General features: G+C 36.2%; 2 protein-coding genes across 2 annotated transcripts in view; one reads left to right on the top strand and one right to left on the bottom strand.

Moving 5' to 3' along the window:
* The first annotated feature begins 1,384 nt into the window (after positions 1–1,384).
* Positions 1,385–11,445, top strand: LOC113048015 (liprin-beta-1-like). Its single transcript, XM_026209506.1, has 24 exons — positions 1,385–1,496; positions 2,246–2,451; positions 3,002–3,091; positions 3,269–3,382; positions 3,520–3,630; positions 4,224–4,316; positions 4,740–4,857; positions 5,845–5,906; positions 6,181–6,265; positions 6,694–6,776; positions 7,068–7,141; positions 7,470–7,521; positions 7,942–8,101; positions 8,231–8,360; positions 8,438–8,569; positions 8,664–8,814; positions 8,930–9,041; positions 9,139–9,227; positions 9,873–9,992; positions 10,084–10,209; positions 10,287–10,475; positions 10,623–10,772; positions 10,896–10,961; positions 11,047–11,445. Exons 1-24 carry the CDS (start codon positions 1,433–1,435, stop codon positions 11,122–11,124), a joined length of 2,655 nt encoding a protein of 884 aa, XP_026065291.1. The 5' UTR covers positions 1,385–1,432; the 3' UTR covers positions 11,125–11,445.
* A 313-nt stretch (positions 11,446–11,758) lies between these two features.
* The window catches only part of LOC113048014 (stabilin-2-like), a 28,531-nt gene continuing 22,702 nt past the window's right edge, over positions 11,759–17,587 (bottom strand). Inside the window, 14 exon segments of the mRNA XM_026209505.1 lie at positions 11,759–12,203; positions 12,442–12,549; positions 12,844–13,092; positions 13,183–13,332; positions 14,093–14,209; positions 14,312–14,418; positions 14,503–14,668; positions 14,761–14,894; positions 15,517–15,658; positions 15,770–15,963; positions 16,045–16,152; positions 16,265–16,369; positions 16,458–16,607; positions 16,797–16,920. Of these exon segments, the coding sequence (XP_026065290.1) occupies positions 12,144–12,203; positions 12,442–12,549; positions 12,844–13,092; positions 13,183–13,332; positions 14,093–14,209; positions 14,312–14,418; positions 14,503–14,668; positions 14,761–14,894; positions 15,517–15,658; positions 15,770–15,963; positions 16,045–16,152; positions 16,265–16,369; positions 16,458–16,607; positions 16,797–16,920 (1,914 nt within the window). The 3' untranslated portion in view covers positions 11,759–12,143.

Here is a 17,587-nt window from a genome sequence, read left to right as displayed (position 1 = left end):
TTTGTCCATTTGTGACCAGAAGTGTAATCCTATATAGTGATGGGTCAGTATGGTTTACTAGTTCTCCACCAAACAACTGGCTAGTTGTTTGTTTTATTTTCCCTATTATTTATTCTGTATTGTTTTAGCTTTGATATATTAGATAGTTTGCATAGTAAAACTTAAAATTTTGTCCATTCCCCTTCATAGCACAGCTGTAAAACCTACACATTCAGAAGGATGTCTTTTACCATTGCATTGCATCTATGTTTTGAGATTCCTTTAAGATCATAATGTAGTGGAACTATTAAAATAGTAACATATAAAAAAAAAACATATTTTTGAGACCCATGTATTATGTTTTCACATCCCTTGTCCTAGAAGCCTGAAGTTAACCTATGGCATTACTAATGTGAACAATTATTAGATTTAAAACATGAAGTTTAAATAAATTAAATGTATATTACAACACAAGTAATATATAATTATTTTCACAAGTTGGTATGATTCTTTGGTTCTTCGTGAAATGTCTGCAACATACTTTGGTTTCTGTGCTTGTCTCTTTAAATTTACTATTGTAGTATCTTAAACAAATAAATATTTCTTATTTTGTATGAGCTTATTTTTCAAATTTCCATTTTAGTATCCCCATCCCCATTTTATTTTATATATATATTATATATATTATATATGTATATGTATGTATTTAGTAAGTAATTTTAATATTTAGCTAAAATAATTCTGTTTAAGTTGGTAATTTCAGTTTTCATCTAAAATTTAGTTTCGACTTTAACACAAACTATTTTTAATGTTTATTTTTAATGAACAATAACAACACTATCCTGCATACTGTTGAGGATTGTCTTATGATTTCTTTACGCACATTTGAGCTGCTTCTTATGCATGTTTTGACATGTTCATAAATGAGGCATAGCTGACTATTAGATTTAATTTGCCTTGCCAATATACATTTATTTAGAAATAGATTATTCCAACACTCCAACCTCTTGTGCAGAGAAGGGAAGCTTCTGTCAAGCTGTAGGCCAGTGGCACTAACAGACTGGACATGAAACCTGTGGGACTTTGTTTTGAAGGTCTGGAATTCCAAGCATTCCAAAGCCCAGTGGAGAAAAATCCTGGGAGAATCATTCCATTATCCCACACACAGGTCCTCCCATTCTGTGTTAGGGACAGAAACGCATCATATTATAGTGCAATGCAGGAGAGAGAACATTAGATATATGGAATGCAGGATTTTTTTTTCTTCTATTTTATTATAATTGTTGTTATCAGATATAGCAACTTTTTAATCGTTTTTTATTTTTTATAATAATATTATTATTAAAATGGGTGGTTAATGTATGCACCACTAATGACTCTCGGAGAGAGAAAGAGAGCAGTGTCCTTGCTTACCTTTAAAATGCTACATTTGCAGGTTTCTTGAAAGGTGATCATGATGTGCGATGCCAGTGAAATGTTGGCAGCTGCTTTGGAGCAGATGGATGGCATCATTGCAGGTACAACTAAACAAATGAAAAATGCTGTGTACAACAATTAATCTTTCTCCTTTTTTTTTTTTTAATACCATTTGCAGCTTTAAACAGTCATCAACAGAGTAGTCTTTTTTTTTATTATTGGCAAATTATTTGAAATAACTTAAGACCAATGCACTTACGTAAACTGGCAAGGAGAATAAATCTGCACTCTTGAGTGTTTCTGCAGATTTGTAAGATCTGAGAGTACTGTATGCGTAGTGAGCAACATTACAAGCTTTTTCCACTATTTCAGCACTGATGAAATCTAATGCACATTCAGTATGTGACCACACTTTTGTCCATCTCTGGGAACATCAGGGACACATCAGAGAAAAATGAAAGTCTTTGTCTGGACCAAGAGTGAGTCTCTTGAAGATTATGCTTTCCTATTCACTCTGTAATTATGGCAGAGGACATCGCACTGTTTACATCTTCTGACAGTAAGCCATCCGAACAGTGCGGTCACAGTCATCCAACCTGTGTTTTGTTTTGGATAGTGCTCAAAGTAGATACAGCAACAAAAGTCATAAAAAAATTCAGTCAGTACTCACTTTTTAATTTTTAGGTAATACCACCACACAGTCACGTTCCTAAAATGACAAAAAATATCACAATAGAAGTAGTCCATCAAGTTTGTGAACTATTGCAACCAATTGAATTGTACACGGAACCCAACAATTTGGTTCATCCCTAAATCCCTTCACTGACTCTCATTCCCACACTTGCCACAGGTTCTAAGGCTATGAACTACACCAATGGCCTGTTTGATTGTCAGTCACCAACGTCGCCTTTCCTCGGCAGCCTTCGGGTGCTGCATCTCTTGGAGGACCTGAGGGCTGCGTTGGACCTGATGGATCCCGGGGAAAAAGAAAGTCTACGCAGTCAGGTGTCCGAAACCACAGCTGAGGGTCTGATTGAGTGGCTACAAGGCCAACTGGTGGGTTTTTCCTCTTTTTTTTTTTTTAAGGCTATAATAGGAATATATATATTTTTTTATTATTCTTCTTTTAGAATAATATTTGCAATTTTGGCCTTTATTTTGTAAACTGTTTGATGCAAAATCTTTTACATTTTTTCATACTATGTATATATCTGCAAGTCTGACATAAGATTTCTACCTTTGAATTTTCCGTCTTTAACTCCAGTCATGATTCATCTGGATTAAGCACATTTCAGCTCCCCAGTCCCTTTTTCCATATTCAACATGATGCATACTTGCTTTGTGAAATTTTCACTCCTGGGCAGCTAAATCTTACAATGTGAAAACCTTTCACATGCATCTCTTAGAGCAACGTATCATCAGTACAAACCCCACATGACTCCCTGATGGCAGCATGTGATTTTTATTTTTCAGGTCCCACTGGCTTTTGACTGAATTTGGTCTTAAATTTAATTTCACTGCATTTTTTTGATTGTTTAGAGCCTGTTAATGTTTAATGTTGACTAAAAGTACATATAACACTTTAAGCATTTATTTATGTTTCCAGACCAATGGCCATGGATCTGCAGCAGGGGATTTGGTCTACCAGGAGCGACTTTCTCGCTTGGAAAATGACAAAGAATGTCTAGTGCTACAGGTGTGTTGTCATAAACAAGTTAAAAGACTTTATGGGTTTGTTTGGGATTTTCTGTTTAGATTTAAAGTTGTGTGCCTCTGCTTTCCTATTAGCTGTCAGTCTGAGTTCAGCAATTGTAGTTTCTAAATGTCACGCATCACACAAATTCAATAACTATCCACTCTAATTATCCCCCAGGTAAGCGTTCTTACAGACCAGGTGGAAGTTCAAGGAGAAAAAATAAGGGACCTAGACTCGAGCCTTGAGGAACACCGCATGAAACTGAATGCTACAGAAGAGTTACTACAACAGGTGTGTGGTCTCTTTTATAAGCTTATGTCCGATAACAGAAGTGCACAGCATTTAAGACACATTGTTGTAAGAGTGGTCAGTATTAACGGAATAGATTCCCTCAGAAAAACAGAAAAAAATTTGTAAATTGTTTGTAGGAGCTGCTAAGCAGGAGTGCTTTAGAGACTGAGAAACTGGAACTGCTGACCGAAGTATCAAGTCTGAAATTAAAGCTAGCTGCTGCAGAAGGGGATTGCAGAGAAAGTGAGGTAAGGACCACATGTTTGCACCATCACTGTGAATTTCATAGGACACAGAGTCCCACAGGCCTAATAAATTACAGTATTCCATCATTAATCAGAACCTTAAAAGTGCTCTAAATGCAGAACAGAATGAACTGTAGTGACAATCTGAACATTTAATGAAATTAATCCCGGCTATTATGGTTTGACCACCCTATTCTTTCCATAGTGACATTCATTTCTGCTTAAGCTTCCAGTTTTATCCAGCAGAGGGTGAGAGCAAAATGCTTAGTGCCAGAGCCATTTCCTGTTATAAAGCTTTTTTGCCCTTTTTGAGTCCAGACTACACTGGACCCATTCAGCTGTCTCTCACTTGCATGAGCCCAAAAGGGAGTTTCATTTTCAGAAACCAGAAATCCACAGCGGACTAAAAGAATGGGTTAGGTTTCATCTGTTTAATGGAGATTTAGATTTCATATTAAGTATATTTGTAAGTTCTCAGTTTCAATGTTTTTTTTTTTTTTGCCCACTCATCCAACAAAACTCAAAGCAATTTAGCATTTCAAGTCACAAAATTCTTCTTGGCTCTTTGACTACTGTATCATGGTCTGTCTCCTTAGGGTCTTTATCAGGATGTGAAAGACATGCGCCTTCAGTTGACTTCTATGGAGTATGAGAGACTAGATTATGAGAGAAGTCTGAACTCTACCAAAGTACGAGTTACTCATGGTCAGGTGATAATTACACAACATAAGATTAACAGTACTGAAGTGTAACACCGAGCACTTTTCTGTGAATCACTTTACCACATAGAGAAATCCTTGTGTAGTTCACTCTAGCCTTCAAACTAGCCACTGGAATGTGCCAAGCTCATGAGATTTATCCACATGCTCAAAACTGGACAAATTCACATAGCTGGACAGATTCATGTAAAATTGTCTTTTGTGTGTGTGTGTATTTCTGCCACTCAGTTTTGTTTCTTACATACTTTGAAACAGCATTGCACATTATTTTCTTAATAATGCTACATTAGATAAGTACATTTGAGCTAATTTAATATGGGGTTGGCACATGTGGAGCTTATTTTTAGTTATGGAATGTCCTGGGAGCTGTTAATTATGATTTTTATTGTTCAGGAGGAGCTAATATCACTACAAAAGCAGTTGGAGGAGAGAGAACACGCACTTAGGAGACTTCAGGACCAGGCCACGCCAGAAGCCCTAAAAACAGAACAGTTACAAAACAGAGAAAACGGTACACTGAGCATTCTGCTATTTCAACACAATGCATTTTTTAATTTTAGATTTAACTAGTGGTTTCAAAATATAATTTTAATGCAAAATTAAGAACTTTATTACGTAAGAAAATATTTACAACAATCTCTCTGTGTATATATAGGTGCACTGTAGTATTACATATCGTCCCCTTGGAATTATAAGGTTCTATCTGCGTTCTGAGTAGTTTTGAGATATTGAGCTTCAAAGTTTTTGTGTTCCATAGACTTCTGCAGATAGAACCTTTTTTTTCCCAAAATGTACAAAACTTAAAATAAAACATCACATAATGTAAATAAATTGTCACAGAATAAGAATATGTGAATAACTCAATTTTGACAAAAATGTCAGATAGAACCTTATAATTCCAAGGGGACGATATGTGCCTGAAAACTTGTTAAAATGTAAAAATCCAATTATCAATATTTTTCATGGCATCTCTGTTGATGTGTTTTTGTATCCACTATCATCATTTATGCTGATTTGCATAAATATGGTGTATGAGTGGAAAAGGTGACTTCTGTGTTTAGACAGTCTCGCACAGACATATTTTGCAGTTATTAAATCTCCTATTAAATGCATGACACAGGAACAAAAACATTTGAGTGTAATGAAGGAGAAACTATCACAGCACACTGTAAGCCCAAGAAAAACTGTGTTGGAATGTATGAGGTATATGAAGGTTTGTATTACACGTCTAGACATGCTTTTTGATTGATGGTGACCTGATTTTGGCTGCAGACTCCCCTGCTTTTATAACTCAGATTTGCTAGACGTGCTTGTATTCTCTCACAATATTTATTCTTTTCTGCAAATCATCTTCACTTCAAGCATGATGGGTATGCAGCTTCTGAGGTGTTTATTTTAGTTATTCCTGAGACATAAAAATGTTGTCAAAGGCCGTCTTGTTCTGAAATGTTTAGCATGTTGTATGCTACAAGATGTGTTTTGTGGATTGTGTGTTCAGATTTGGAGGTGCAGAGAATGAGAAGAGCTGTTGAGTCTTTGAAGGCAGCTAATGAAGAGAAGGTAAACCATATGATGTCCTGATCACATCAACCACCTGCCAGCACACACATTATATCACAGACTTTAGTTTCGAATTTTTATTATTTGCCTAAATGTATGAATGTACAGTGGAAGTAGGTAGATTATATACAGAACTGGCCAGAATGATTATATTTTATATATATTATATTATATTATGTATTAAATCATAATAAAAAATAAAGTGTAATTTAATTAATGTTTTTCATTTCATTTGATATTCAACTTTATATTGTTTTAATCTGAAACGTTTTAGGATTTGAAGATAAAAGAGCTGCAGCAGTCTCTGACCGGTTACAAGCGAGTTCAGGATATGGTGATGTCTGTGCAGGTATTGAAAGGTGAGATGTCCAGGGCACACTTTTATTTCTGTCTTTTGTTTATGTATTAATTCCTTAATATTACATTACATTAATGCTAATATTACAATGGCACACTATAAACAATTAAAAACATTATCTCCTTGACATGAATTTGAAACCTGTTGACTTTTTTAAAAAAACTCTGATAATAAGTATACAAGCCTTTCTGCCTATCTTTAGTAGTTTAATCTCCTGTTACCATTTACTAGTAACTTGATGCTAGTGATAATTTAAATGACATTTATTGTTTAATCATTACCATTTGTGTCTGTTTTCCCTGGTGTCTTTATGAAATTTAGACAATATTATTTTGATATTAAGGAAATTTTCCAGAAAGCTTTTGTCCACATCCCAGTCTAACAGCTCGGCTGATTTATCCTGTCATTTGACTTGTGCTGTTTTCCCAGACAAACCCCGAGCCGAGGACACAAGAGAAGGCCTGTGTGACACCGAGATGTTCTCCACAGGAGGCACAGAGGAAACTGATGAAGTATGAAGGGTCTCACACACACACACAGTTTATGTACACAGGATGTTCCTCAGACTTCCTTTTAGACCCCCTCCTTGCAGTACTTTCATTGTGTTGGTCTGACAGAGAATAACAATTTAACCATAACCCCTTTTTTTGTGTAATGTCAAACGTGTTTTTGTTTGGGAGAAGCATCCTGTGATTTCAGACCAGTCACTGCCTGCTCCTCTTGTCTGTTGAAACCTGACTCAGGAAAAATACTTTTCTCTTGCATACTCGCATCCATCAGTGTTGTTGTTGTTTCTCGTATAGCCTCAGCTCATCCCATGTTCAGAGCTGCTCCCTGAAGTGACCATAAACAAACCTGCAGCTGAGACCACTGACAGGTCTGTTTACTTACTGTAGACATGTGTTATTTAAACTGTGTTCATACAAAGATATATTGATATTCAAGCATGGTTCATGATTGGGGAACAAAGTAGAGATAAAAAAAAAAATAGCTAAATTGTGCTATGTTAAAAGATGTATTAATTTCAGGCACTTTCCATGAGTAGTTTACAAAATTGGGCTTAAAAATTGAATTAATGAAAAAATATTTTTTAGATAAAAAATTCATCATATCTTACAAAACAACTTCTCCCTGAAGATCATGGGATTTGTGCCTTTATTGTACACTTTTATCATAAATTATTAAATTATTCATTTTTTTTTCAGTGTCTCTGAAGTACAGCAGCCTGAAAGGTCTCGTTTGACAAGCAATAATGAGGTACCAACTTAATCTGAGAAATTATGAACTAGTTATGTTAATAAGATCCTGTAAAAAAGTTTGGAGACTTTGCATGTTTAGCCGTCTGGCTCCCCCTGTCGGTTAAAAACTTCACTTGCACACAATAATGCCACTGTTCTCCTGTAAGCACAATGGCTCCCTTTTTACAGCACTTCACATCACCCAGTCCAGCACACACCAAGTTCATTGTAAAAAAATGAAATCAACATGAGCCTGACAAAGAGCTGTATTTACATTAAAATAGCTGCACTGGGCACTTTTTATTATAACTGATGCTGATTACAAAGCATCTCATTTGTTTTTCATTAGAACTTGAGAGGTTTTTAGAGGCAATAATTTCCCAAAACAAAATGTGCAATATCTTAACCAAGATCAGCAAACTTGCTTGTTATATTTTAGGTTGAAGCCAGTAAAATTGGAGGCTCTCCATCCGTCCCCCCGACTCAGCCAAGCTCAGTGGGGAATGAGAGTTTCGGCTCTAAAAAAACACGTTCCTCTTTTGGACGTGGCTTTTTCAAGATCAGAGGCAACAAGATGACAAGCAGTGCTCCCAATCTGGGTGAGTCAGGCCAAACACTTATATATTTTTTTCACATTACAGTTGGCTTCTGAGATGAAGTATGCACATTTCTTGGCAATTTGTTGTAAGATTCACCCTATCGATGAATTGTTGGTTATATATGGGCAGTTGAAGGAGAGCGGAAGGGAACTGAGCACTTGGATTTGGCCGGAGTGCAAACTCAGAAAACAAAAGCATTGGAGACACACTCACCTGAAGGGAAGAAGAAATCGAAGGGGATCATGAAGTTATTTGGAAGGTCTTTAAATGTGTTAATACGTTTCAGTGATTATTAAGATGAAGATATTCACTTTTATACATCTGTATAATCATTAGGATGAAGAGAAGTCAGTCCACCTCCTCTGACCTGGACGATTCTCCGGAGTCAGAGTTTAGGAGAGGGGGAGTCCGAGCCACAGCGGGACCCAGACTGGGCTGGTCACATGATCTGCAGCGAAGCAATAACAAGTACAGGCAGTTTGTTTATTAAGAGTTCTTTTAATCTCTATCTTTTTTCCCCCCCAAGCACTACAAATCGTAATGTTGTAAATGTGTCTGTCAGTGAGCTGGACAGCCCATTTTCCAGGTGGAGTAAAGAGCAGGTGTGCGAGTGGCTACAGAACCAAGATCTGGGCTTGTATGTAAACCAGGCGAAGCAGTGGATCAGCTCTGGACAGACTTTATTGAAGGCGTCTCAGCATGAATTGGAAAAGGTCTCCTGAACTGCCCCACATTTCTCAAATTTGTGTAACATATCTTCATGTTGAAAGGGCTACACATATATTTGGTTATTCTGTGTACTGTATGATAGTTCTCTCTGCGCTTCAGGAAATGGGCATCAGGCATCCTCTACATAGAAAGAAACTGCAGCTGGCTCTTCAGTCGCTGGGCTCAGAGGAGAAAGATGCCATGGGTAAACTGGACTACAACTGGGTTACTCGTAAGTAACAATCTTGAATGTTATTGAAGACTGATAGATGTAATACTAGGGATGCACTAATAACATTTTATTCAAGATTAATGTAATTATCTCAAAGGATGGCTGGATGACATCGGCCTTCCTCAGTATAAATCTCAGTTTGACGAGGGCAGAGTGGATGGGCGCATGCTTCACTATATGACTCTGGTAGGTATCTAATAAATGACTACTAATATTATTATAATTTAAATATTCCAATGCATTTTAATCTAATAATTCATTTTAATTTAATATAAAATCTTCAAGAATTGGTTTCAAACCCATCTCTTCCATCTTTATTTGACCCTCTAACTTTAGCACTCACTATTCTACACTATTCTATTCCTTTAAAAAAACAAAATCTAACTATCTTTCTAAACTTTTTGTATTCTTTTTTCTTTTCATTTATTATACAATTATAAAAAAGACCTCTAACACTAGCTTGCTCTATTCTTTTTCTATTCTATTTGTTTTCTTTTTATTTATTATATTATTTAAAAGCCCTTGCTCGTGTACTGCGTTTAAGCTAACTGAGACTTGTTATAGCACTTGTATATCATTGCTCTTTCGTTGTTTTTCATTGCTTCCACTGTCATCATTTGTAAGTCGATTTGGAGACGCTTTAAAAGCATCTGCTAATTGACTAAATGTAAATGTAATATATTTGAAAATTTTCTTCCAATAATGGCAATGCTAAATTTTGAGCAACAATTATTCAAGTCTTCAGTGTCGCATGATCCTTCAGAAATCATTCCAATGTGCTGATTTGGAAACACATTTCTAAGGTTGAGGTTTCTACATCTCTTTGGTTAGGATGACTTGTTGGGACTGAAAGTGGGCAGTGTGCTTCACCATCTCAGTATTAAGAGGGCCATTCAGGTGCTTCGTATCAACTGCTATGACCCCAGCTGCCTCCGCCGCCGACCGACCGAGGTAGCACAACCTGTCATTATGCTACCACACTTAACTCCACTCACTTTGAAACAGATTTGAATTTTTGTTTTATTTTTGCCCCTTTGATTAGAACAATCCCACGCCAGCAGAAATCTGTCAATGGACCAATCACAGAGTGATGGAGTGGCTTCGTTCAGTGGATCTAGCAGAGTATGCACCCAACCTGAGAGGAAGTGGAGTCCATGGAGGCCTAATGGTACATGCAGGAAATAAGTTCAAATTCACAGTGCATTTACTTATTATTTTACTTTTTTTTTTACTTGCATTTCTCAGGTTTTAGAGCCACGCTTCAATGTTGAAACAATGGCTCTGCTTCTTAACATCCCACCAAATAAAACTCTGTTGAGACGTCACCTTGCAAACAACTTCCATCTTCTGATTGGCTCAGAGGCACAAAGACTGAAGCAGGAGTATCTCGAAAACCCAGATTACACTGTCCTGACAGCCACAGCTAAAGTTAAGGCAAGTAACTGTGTGCAAGCTTGCCTGTGGGACCATGAATGTCACTAATGTTTGAAATACAACAGTAAACAGCTGTTTATTAACTTACAATAATAACAGCATGGTGATAAAGTTTTCCCGTCTTTTACCATCTTCTCCTGCTTTTAGCCAAGACGTCTGTCCTTTGGAAGTTTTGGGACAATGAGGCGGAAGCGACAGGAGGAGATGGAAGAGTATGTTTGCCCCATGGATGTGCAGATGCCTCAGAGCAGCAGTTTCCATAAAGGCCTTTGCATATATGAGGATCAGCTGGAGCAGGTACAGGATGCAATGCAGCTAAATTGTGAATCATATTTTAACTGTCAGTATTTAATACGTTTTCTGGACATAGTGGGATGTTATTGTTAAATTGTTTATATGATGTTGTTATTCTCTGTGCAGATGGAGGACTCTGAGGGCACAGTGAGACAGATCGGCGCATTCTCAGAGGGAATCAACAACCTGACTGTAAGACAACCACATAATATTCCTGCTGTACTGTATCTGCTGTGGTGTCTCTCGTCCTTACCTCAGTTTCTCCTGTGTTCTCCAGAGCATGCTAAAAGAGGATGAGTTCTTCAGGGAAGCGTCCTCGCTTTCACCTGAAACCAGTGTCACAGATGTCGACTGAGACATTTAAACATGACAACCGTCACTTAAGTCTGCAACTGTGAAATTTGAGAAACTGAAAGTCACTGATTTTACTGTGAAAACAAGAGACTCCACTCACAGTGAAACTCAAATTACACCATAGATGCCATAACGTATTAATTCAATGAAAAGGTCATTATTTATTTAGGATTTGCAGTATATGAAAAAAACTACAACTGTATTTATAAGTGTTCGCACCAAGCTAAAACCAAAGATGACAAATCAAAATTGCAGTTTGTCTTTCTTTTATATCCCAGGCTATTCTTATTTGACCATTTGCTTCATGTTTATCTTTTTTTTTTTTCCTGTAAAGTCTTGATATTGTTATTGTTGCTATAACCATATCAGTGAATACCATGTACTATGTACTGTTTTATGCATGTGTAAGTCAAAGAAATTCAATTAAAATTAAAATGTTTCCAAATCCTGTTTTTAGACAATGCATATTAGTTTGTCTTACATTTGAATAAACCTAAGATTATTATCATCTGTGAATCTATAATTTTTTTGTTTGTTTACACAGAAAATGATTTTCAGGTGCATGTACTTTAAGGTGATTTAGATAATTAAGCATGTCACATGTGTCAAAAGATTGCACCTCCACAAGACTTATGCATAAAAATAGATATGTAGACCTCACAACCATCACAATTTGTATCTCTTTTTCATTTAATTTGTGCTTTGAGCAGGGCAGTTATTGAAAACATTGTATGCTGGGCATTTATTAATGCCTCAAGTACAACAGAATTTAGAAACTGCTGGTAACCAAATTCAAAACATTTACACATTCAAATAATCACTTGTCCAAAAAAATGCATATACAATCTCAGTGAATTCAGATTGATTTCTCAATCTAGCGTTAGTGTTCAACTGTCCCATCACTGTGACATGTTCACAGCATCCTCTTCTGTTCTCAGAGAGAACTGAAGCAGAAAGTCCCACTGCTCTGCTACAGAGAGGATTCAAATAATTCGGTAGTTTATGCTTGATGTGCTGATTTCAGCTGTCCTGGAGGAGGTCATAGGATCCACTGGAAATCACTTGATGCTTGTCTTCTTCCTTTTACAAAAGACAAAACAGATCCATTCTAATGTACTTCAATTTGAACACATTAGTTCAATTAAATATTATAGGGAAGGTTGGTATAATGTAAAATAAGTCTTGTAAGACAATAAAAATTCTAGGCATTTAAGCAACTATAACAATCTTATACCAAGTTAGCAATTTTTGGTTCCCCAAAATGTTTCTATAAAAACAAAGTTGTGTGTCTGATGGGTAAAAAAGCTGCTTGTCTTACATTTGACTCGCTGACCGCTGGAGCTTGTTCTTTTGTGGCAGGGAAAGCTTCATATACAGGATTAGTGATGTTTGGACTGGAGTCGGATGGGTTCAAATCTTCATCATCCTAAAAATATAATAAATTATGTATAAACACACCACATATAGAAAAAAATAAAGTGTACTGTATATAACACTGCTGTCAGTAGATTCAATTATTGAATCACAAAAAAAAAACTTATAGACAAAATCATTTCTGTAATTCTTGCATTTTGTCAATTTGTGTTCACGACATTCAGTAGAATAGATTTCTACATTAGTTTTTAATTATAATTTTTTTTTTTTTTTGATAAATTATTAACAATCCACTAATGTGAACTTTGACAGCCCTAATACAGAAATGTGAACACAAACAAGATACCTTGAAATAATGGAACTGGAATGGCTTTGTTTTATGTGTGTAGAAATTGTATCCCACAAATCCAGCTCCTACGATGAGGATGATGAGTCCCAGGACGCCGATGCCCATCCCAGCCTTATGAGCCGGGTGGATGGACGGAGGTGGAGGTGGGGGTGCTTTCAATGGGCCCTGCAGAACATGGATGAACCCATTGGATGCCAAAATGTCGGAGTCCATGACATAACGGTCGTTGATGTATCCCGAAGAAGTCTATGAAGATGAGAGTTTCGACAAGCAGATTAAACACGTTTATCCATGTGACTCAAATTGATATAAATGGAAGAAAGTTTGCATCCTCACCATTGTTTGAGGGTTCTGGAGATCAGGCACGCCTGTGATGGTCAGGCTGTGTCCGAGTCGTGTTCGGACATGAGTGATATTAATAAGTGCCTGCAGTACTAAAGCCCTCCCATCCAGTAGGTGGTGCTCTATGTCTCTGCCGCTTAAAGTCTGTTGAACACAAAAAGGTCATTTACCAAGGGGGCCAATACAGGGGTAGGTCCTAGATTATTTTTTGTACTGTTAAAGTTAATGTTTACTTACAGTATTTATAAAGTATTTCATACTATTTTGTTTTAATGTGCTGCTTTGGAATGATTCCGTATTTATTGTGAAAATTGCTTTACAAATAAATCTGAATTTTTAAAATTTCTTTTTATATGTACACTACTGTTCACAAGTTTGTGATCATTTCCTTTTTTTGAAATAAATTAACACTTTTAATTAGCACGGATAAATAAAATGGATGAAAGGTGACAGTAAAGATGAACTATATATTTTAAATAATGCAATTTTTTTACGTTTTACTCAAAATATCCTAACAAAAAACAGCTTCCACAAAAATATTATACTCTTTAATTAATTTCAACTTACATTTTTTTTTTTTTTTTTTTTACTTTTGAATGTTAGTGTATCAAAAAAAAAATCTTCACAGTTTAATACGAAGTAAAAATATTAAAGATAATACTTTAATAATTTGTTTGGCTTTAGCATAGTGACAGTATAAAAGCCAATTATTTAATTTTAACAATAACAAGTTGTCTTTATAATATCACACCAAATATTTTTCTCTATAAAATATAATGTCCACTGTTGTACAAGTCATGCATCAGTGGGGTTACCATGAGATTAAATAAAAAGAAAAAACACTTTGAATTTAAAATAAATGGCAGCAAAATGTAAAAGTATCAAATGTGGATGTGGGTGTCACCTGATTGCTAAAGAGACCATCATTATCAGGTGCAAACAGAGTGGACTGGATGGTGATGTTACTTAGGCGATTCACAAACTTCTTTCCTGATGCTGAAGTTGAGTAATTCAGGATTTGCTAAAAAAAAAAAAAAAATAGACACCATGGTTCACCATCTCCATAAAATAATTTTGATGCTTTAACAAAAAACAAACAATGAAATAAACAAGCTCTACTCACAGACAGGAAGTTAGACAGGGTTGGTCTGGATGAGAGAACCTGCAGCAAGTTTCCTGTACAGGAGTATCCGTCACCAATGTAGCCAGTTTTACACTCACACTTCACATCTGAAACACACACAAACCGTCTAAACCCAAACTGCCCCTGCTTGTATATACACCGCTCCACAAATATCCCATGATGACTTTTACCTTTCACTCTATAACAGAATGTGTCCCACGTCTCACTCAAGTTATTGCGGACACCATAGTCCACAATCCCCACATGTCCAAAGCCACATTTAGGGTTAGAGAAGCTCATGGGATATGCTACCCTCGCTCTGTCAAGCCAGCCTGCTGCGCACAAGTTATAACCAGCCTGCAGGACAAACGTTAGAGAAAAGACACCCGATGACATTCAGACAATGAGTGCTAATGGTATGACATCTAGTGTAACTGTAAGAGCGCCACCTGCTGGGCATAGGACAGCTGTGTGTAGGTAGCGATAGTGCCTTCTGTTTCTTTGCAGGCCTCCTGCGCCATTGTATAGTTGAGTTTGTATGGTCCCTTTGGTGAGCGATAATGGAAAACCCCCAATGTTTTATCTAAAAGACAAAAAAAACAATTAGCTTAGTTAACTCCCTACCTAGAAAACATTTTCTAAAGCAACACTGCATGAATTCTGTCAAGAAAACAATCCCAGAATGAGTTACGATAAGCAATATGGCAAACAAGAAATATTGTTTTTAAATATTTTATGCAGTACTAAAATAGGTATTTTATTTTTTTTCATTTAAAACAATTATACTTTAATTTGATTTAATTTGAATTAAATAAAAATTAATTGAATTTGAAACTAATTTCAGATTTTTTTTAAGTAAATACTTTTTTTAATAAATCTTAAAAATATATTTTATTATATATTATATTATTATATATTTTATTATATTATTATCATATATAAAATCCCCTTATTTATCTTCCTAGACACACACACAAAAACTACTTTGTTCATCAAAACCACTTTTTTCTTTTATTTTCATAAGTCAACCAATATGCAAAAGCTGATTGTAATCACAAGCCAAACACGTTAGTCTCGAGCAACATCTGATTTATTTAAGCCATGAAATGAACTTCACCCAGTAAAATAAGTATAAGGAACTATGCAATAAGCATTTCAAACACTATTTATATGCACTAACACTAGTTCATATAAACAATACATACCCTCATAGTGTAAGTCTGTGCACTGAGCATCTGAATGGCACTGTCCATTATCTTGTAGACAGCGATTGACCGGCAGCTGCTTTGCTTCACAATCAATCCCATCACCAATATAGTTGTCTTTACACTCACACTTCCTCTTTCCCTGGTGAAAGATGCATATTATATCGGTTTATGGATGTATTAAGATTAATGTATCTGTATAAAGACCACATTCTGTTAAAATAACTATATTAAAAGATAAATTTCTGCTTACAGCTCCGGTCATAGTGCAGATAGCGTGTTCGTGACACCCGCCGTTTTCACCGTCAGCACAGGGGTCAACAGGTGTGCACTCAAAGCCATCGCCAGAGAAACCTTTGAGACACGTGCAGCTCACCTTCTCCCCCTTCTGACTGCACTTAGCATCCTTCGAACAGCCGCCGTTCCAGTACTTGCACATATCGGCCGCTACATAAGAGGTAAGAGTGAGTCGACGGTTTCTACTTTTGTTTTATCATCACTTTGCTTTTGAGACCTTCATGTATGTACCTGTGCAGGTGATACCGTCTCCTTCATAGAAGGGTTTACAGACACAGGTGTTATTCTCCATGCAGACGCCCTTCTCATGGCATGCCGGATTGCAAACGGGACCATCAGCTGAAACATCAGAAACACAGGGTGCAATGGGCTTTCAGGTATAAAGCAATGCTTGTCTTTTTCTTGTATGGTATATAACCCAAAAACAAAAGAATAACCAAAAGGTCTGTACCTAGTTTGTTCTCACATCTCAGACCTGTCCAGCCCTCTTCACAAAAACATGAACCGGTACCTTTAGGACCCTCAACAAATAACCCATGTTCTGTACAGTTGCTGGCTTAGGAAGAAGACAGAAAACCAAGTTTACAATCATAAGTAAAATTTATTATATCTAATAAATTGAAATGTATTTTGAAAAGTCTCACCTTTGCAATCAGGTCCAAAATGGCCATCCACACACAACTCACAGGCTACACCTGTGAATCCAGCATCACAAGTGCATGTGCCATTGCCTAGATGATCCTCGTCACACTTGCCATGCTCACTGCAAGGGGATCCTGGACCCCCAGGACATGCTGGAGAACAGAAAATGTTCTTAACTTATAACTGTTTTTCCACACACAGTGGCCATAAAACAAATGAATGGCTAATAATTGTTTTTTTATTTAATATCAAAAGGGGTGTGTAGTCTTGTTGTATTATATTTAACCAGCATAGCTCGATAGTTTGAACTGGCGTCTATAGTACAGTGAGACACTGCTTACCAAGACAGTCCCTGCCGTAGTACCCAGAACAGCACTTGGGCTTCCATATGACCACTGTACATATTGATTGACATCCTTCACGACTAGACAGCAGCGAATCCGACCGGACACACTTTTGTTCTGACTAGATTTAAAAACACAGTTAAATTAGTGTTTTTTCTTTAATACAGTATCCGTTTAACTAGATGTAAATGGGGCTTTTAGTACATAGCTGTTATGCCAATTTACTCCTACAAGTTGACACACACACACACACACACACACACAAAAGAGTCAATTGTAAAAGTTTGGTATTGGTCAGATTTGTATGTTTTGAAGAAGTCTCTTATGCTCACAAAGGCTACATTTATTTGATGAGAAATATAGTAAAAAATTAACTGCTTTCTATTCTGATATATATTTTTATATGTAATTTATTCCTGTGAACCAAGCTGATTTTTTTCTGTCTTCAATGTCACATACTGTAATTATTAAGAAATCACTCTATTATGCTGATTTAATGTTCAACATACATTTTATTATTATTATTAATAACGTTGTGCTTCTTAATATTTTTCAGGATCCTTCATGAAAATAAATAAGGAGTATTTATTTGATGTAAAAATATTTTATAACATCAAATCATTCATAGCAGTGATAAAAGGAGTAAGGGCTACTGGCTATAGATATGTCGTACTTCGTGGACAATGGAGAGGGAAAAAATGCACCACTATTTAGTATGTGTTTTACAATAAACCCACAACATCTAATAAGTGCAGACTGAATAGATGGCAAATTTTCATATTTTTTTC

The sequence above is a fragment of the Carassius auratus genome, chromosome 29, assembly GCF_003368295.1.
Source record: "Carassius auratus strain Wakin chromosome 29, ASM336829v1, whole genome shotgun sequence".
Lineage (NCBI taxonomy): Eukaryota > Metazoa > Chordata > Actinopteri > Cypriniformes > Cyprinidae > Carassius > Carassius auratus.
The sequence above is the reverse complement of the archived record's forward strand: the minus strand, read 5'-3'. Positions and strand labels throughout refer to the sequence as shown.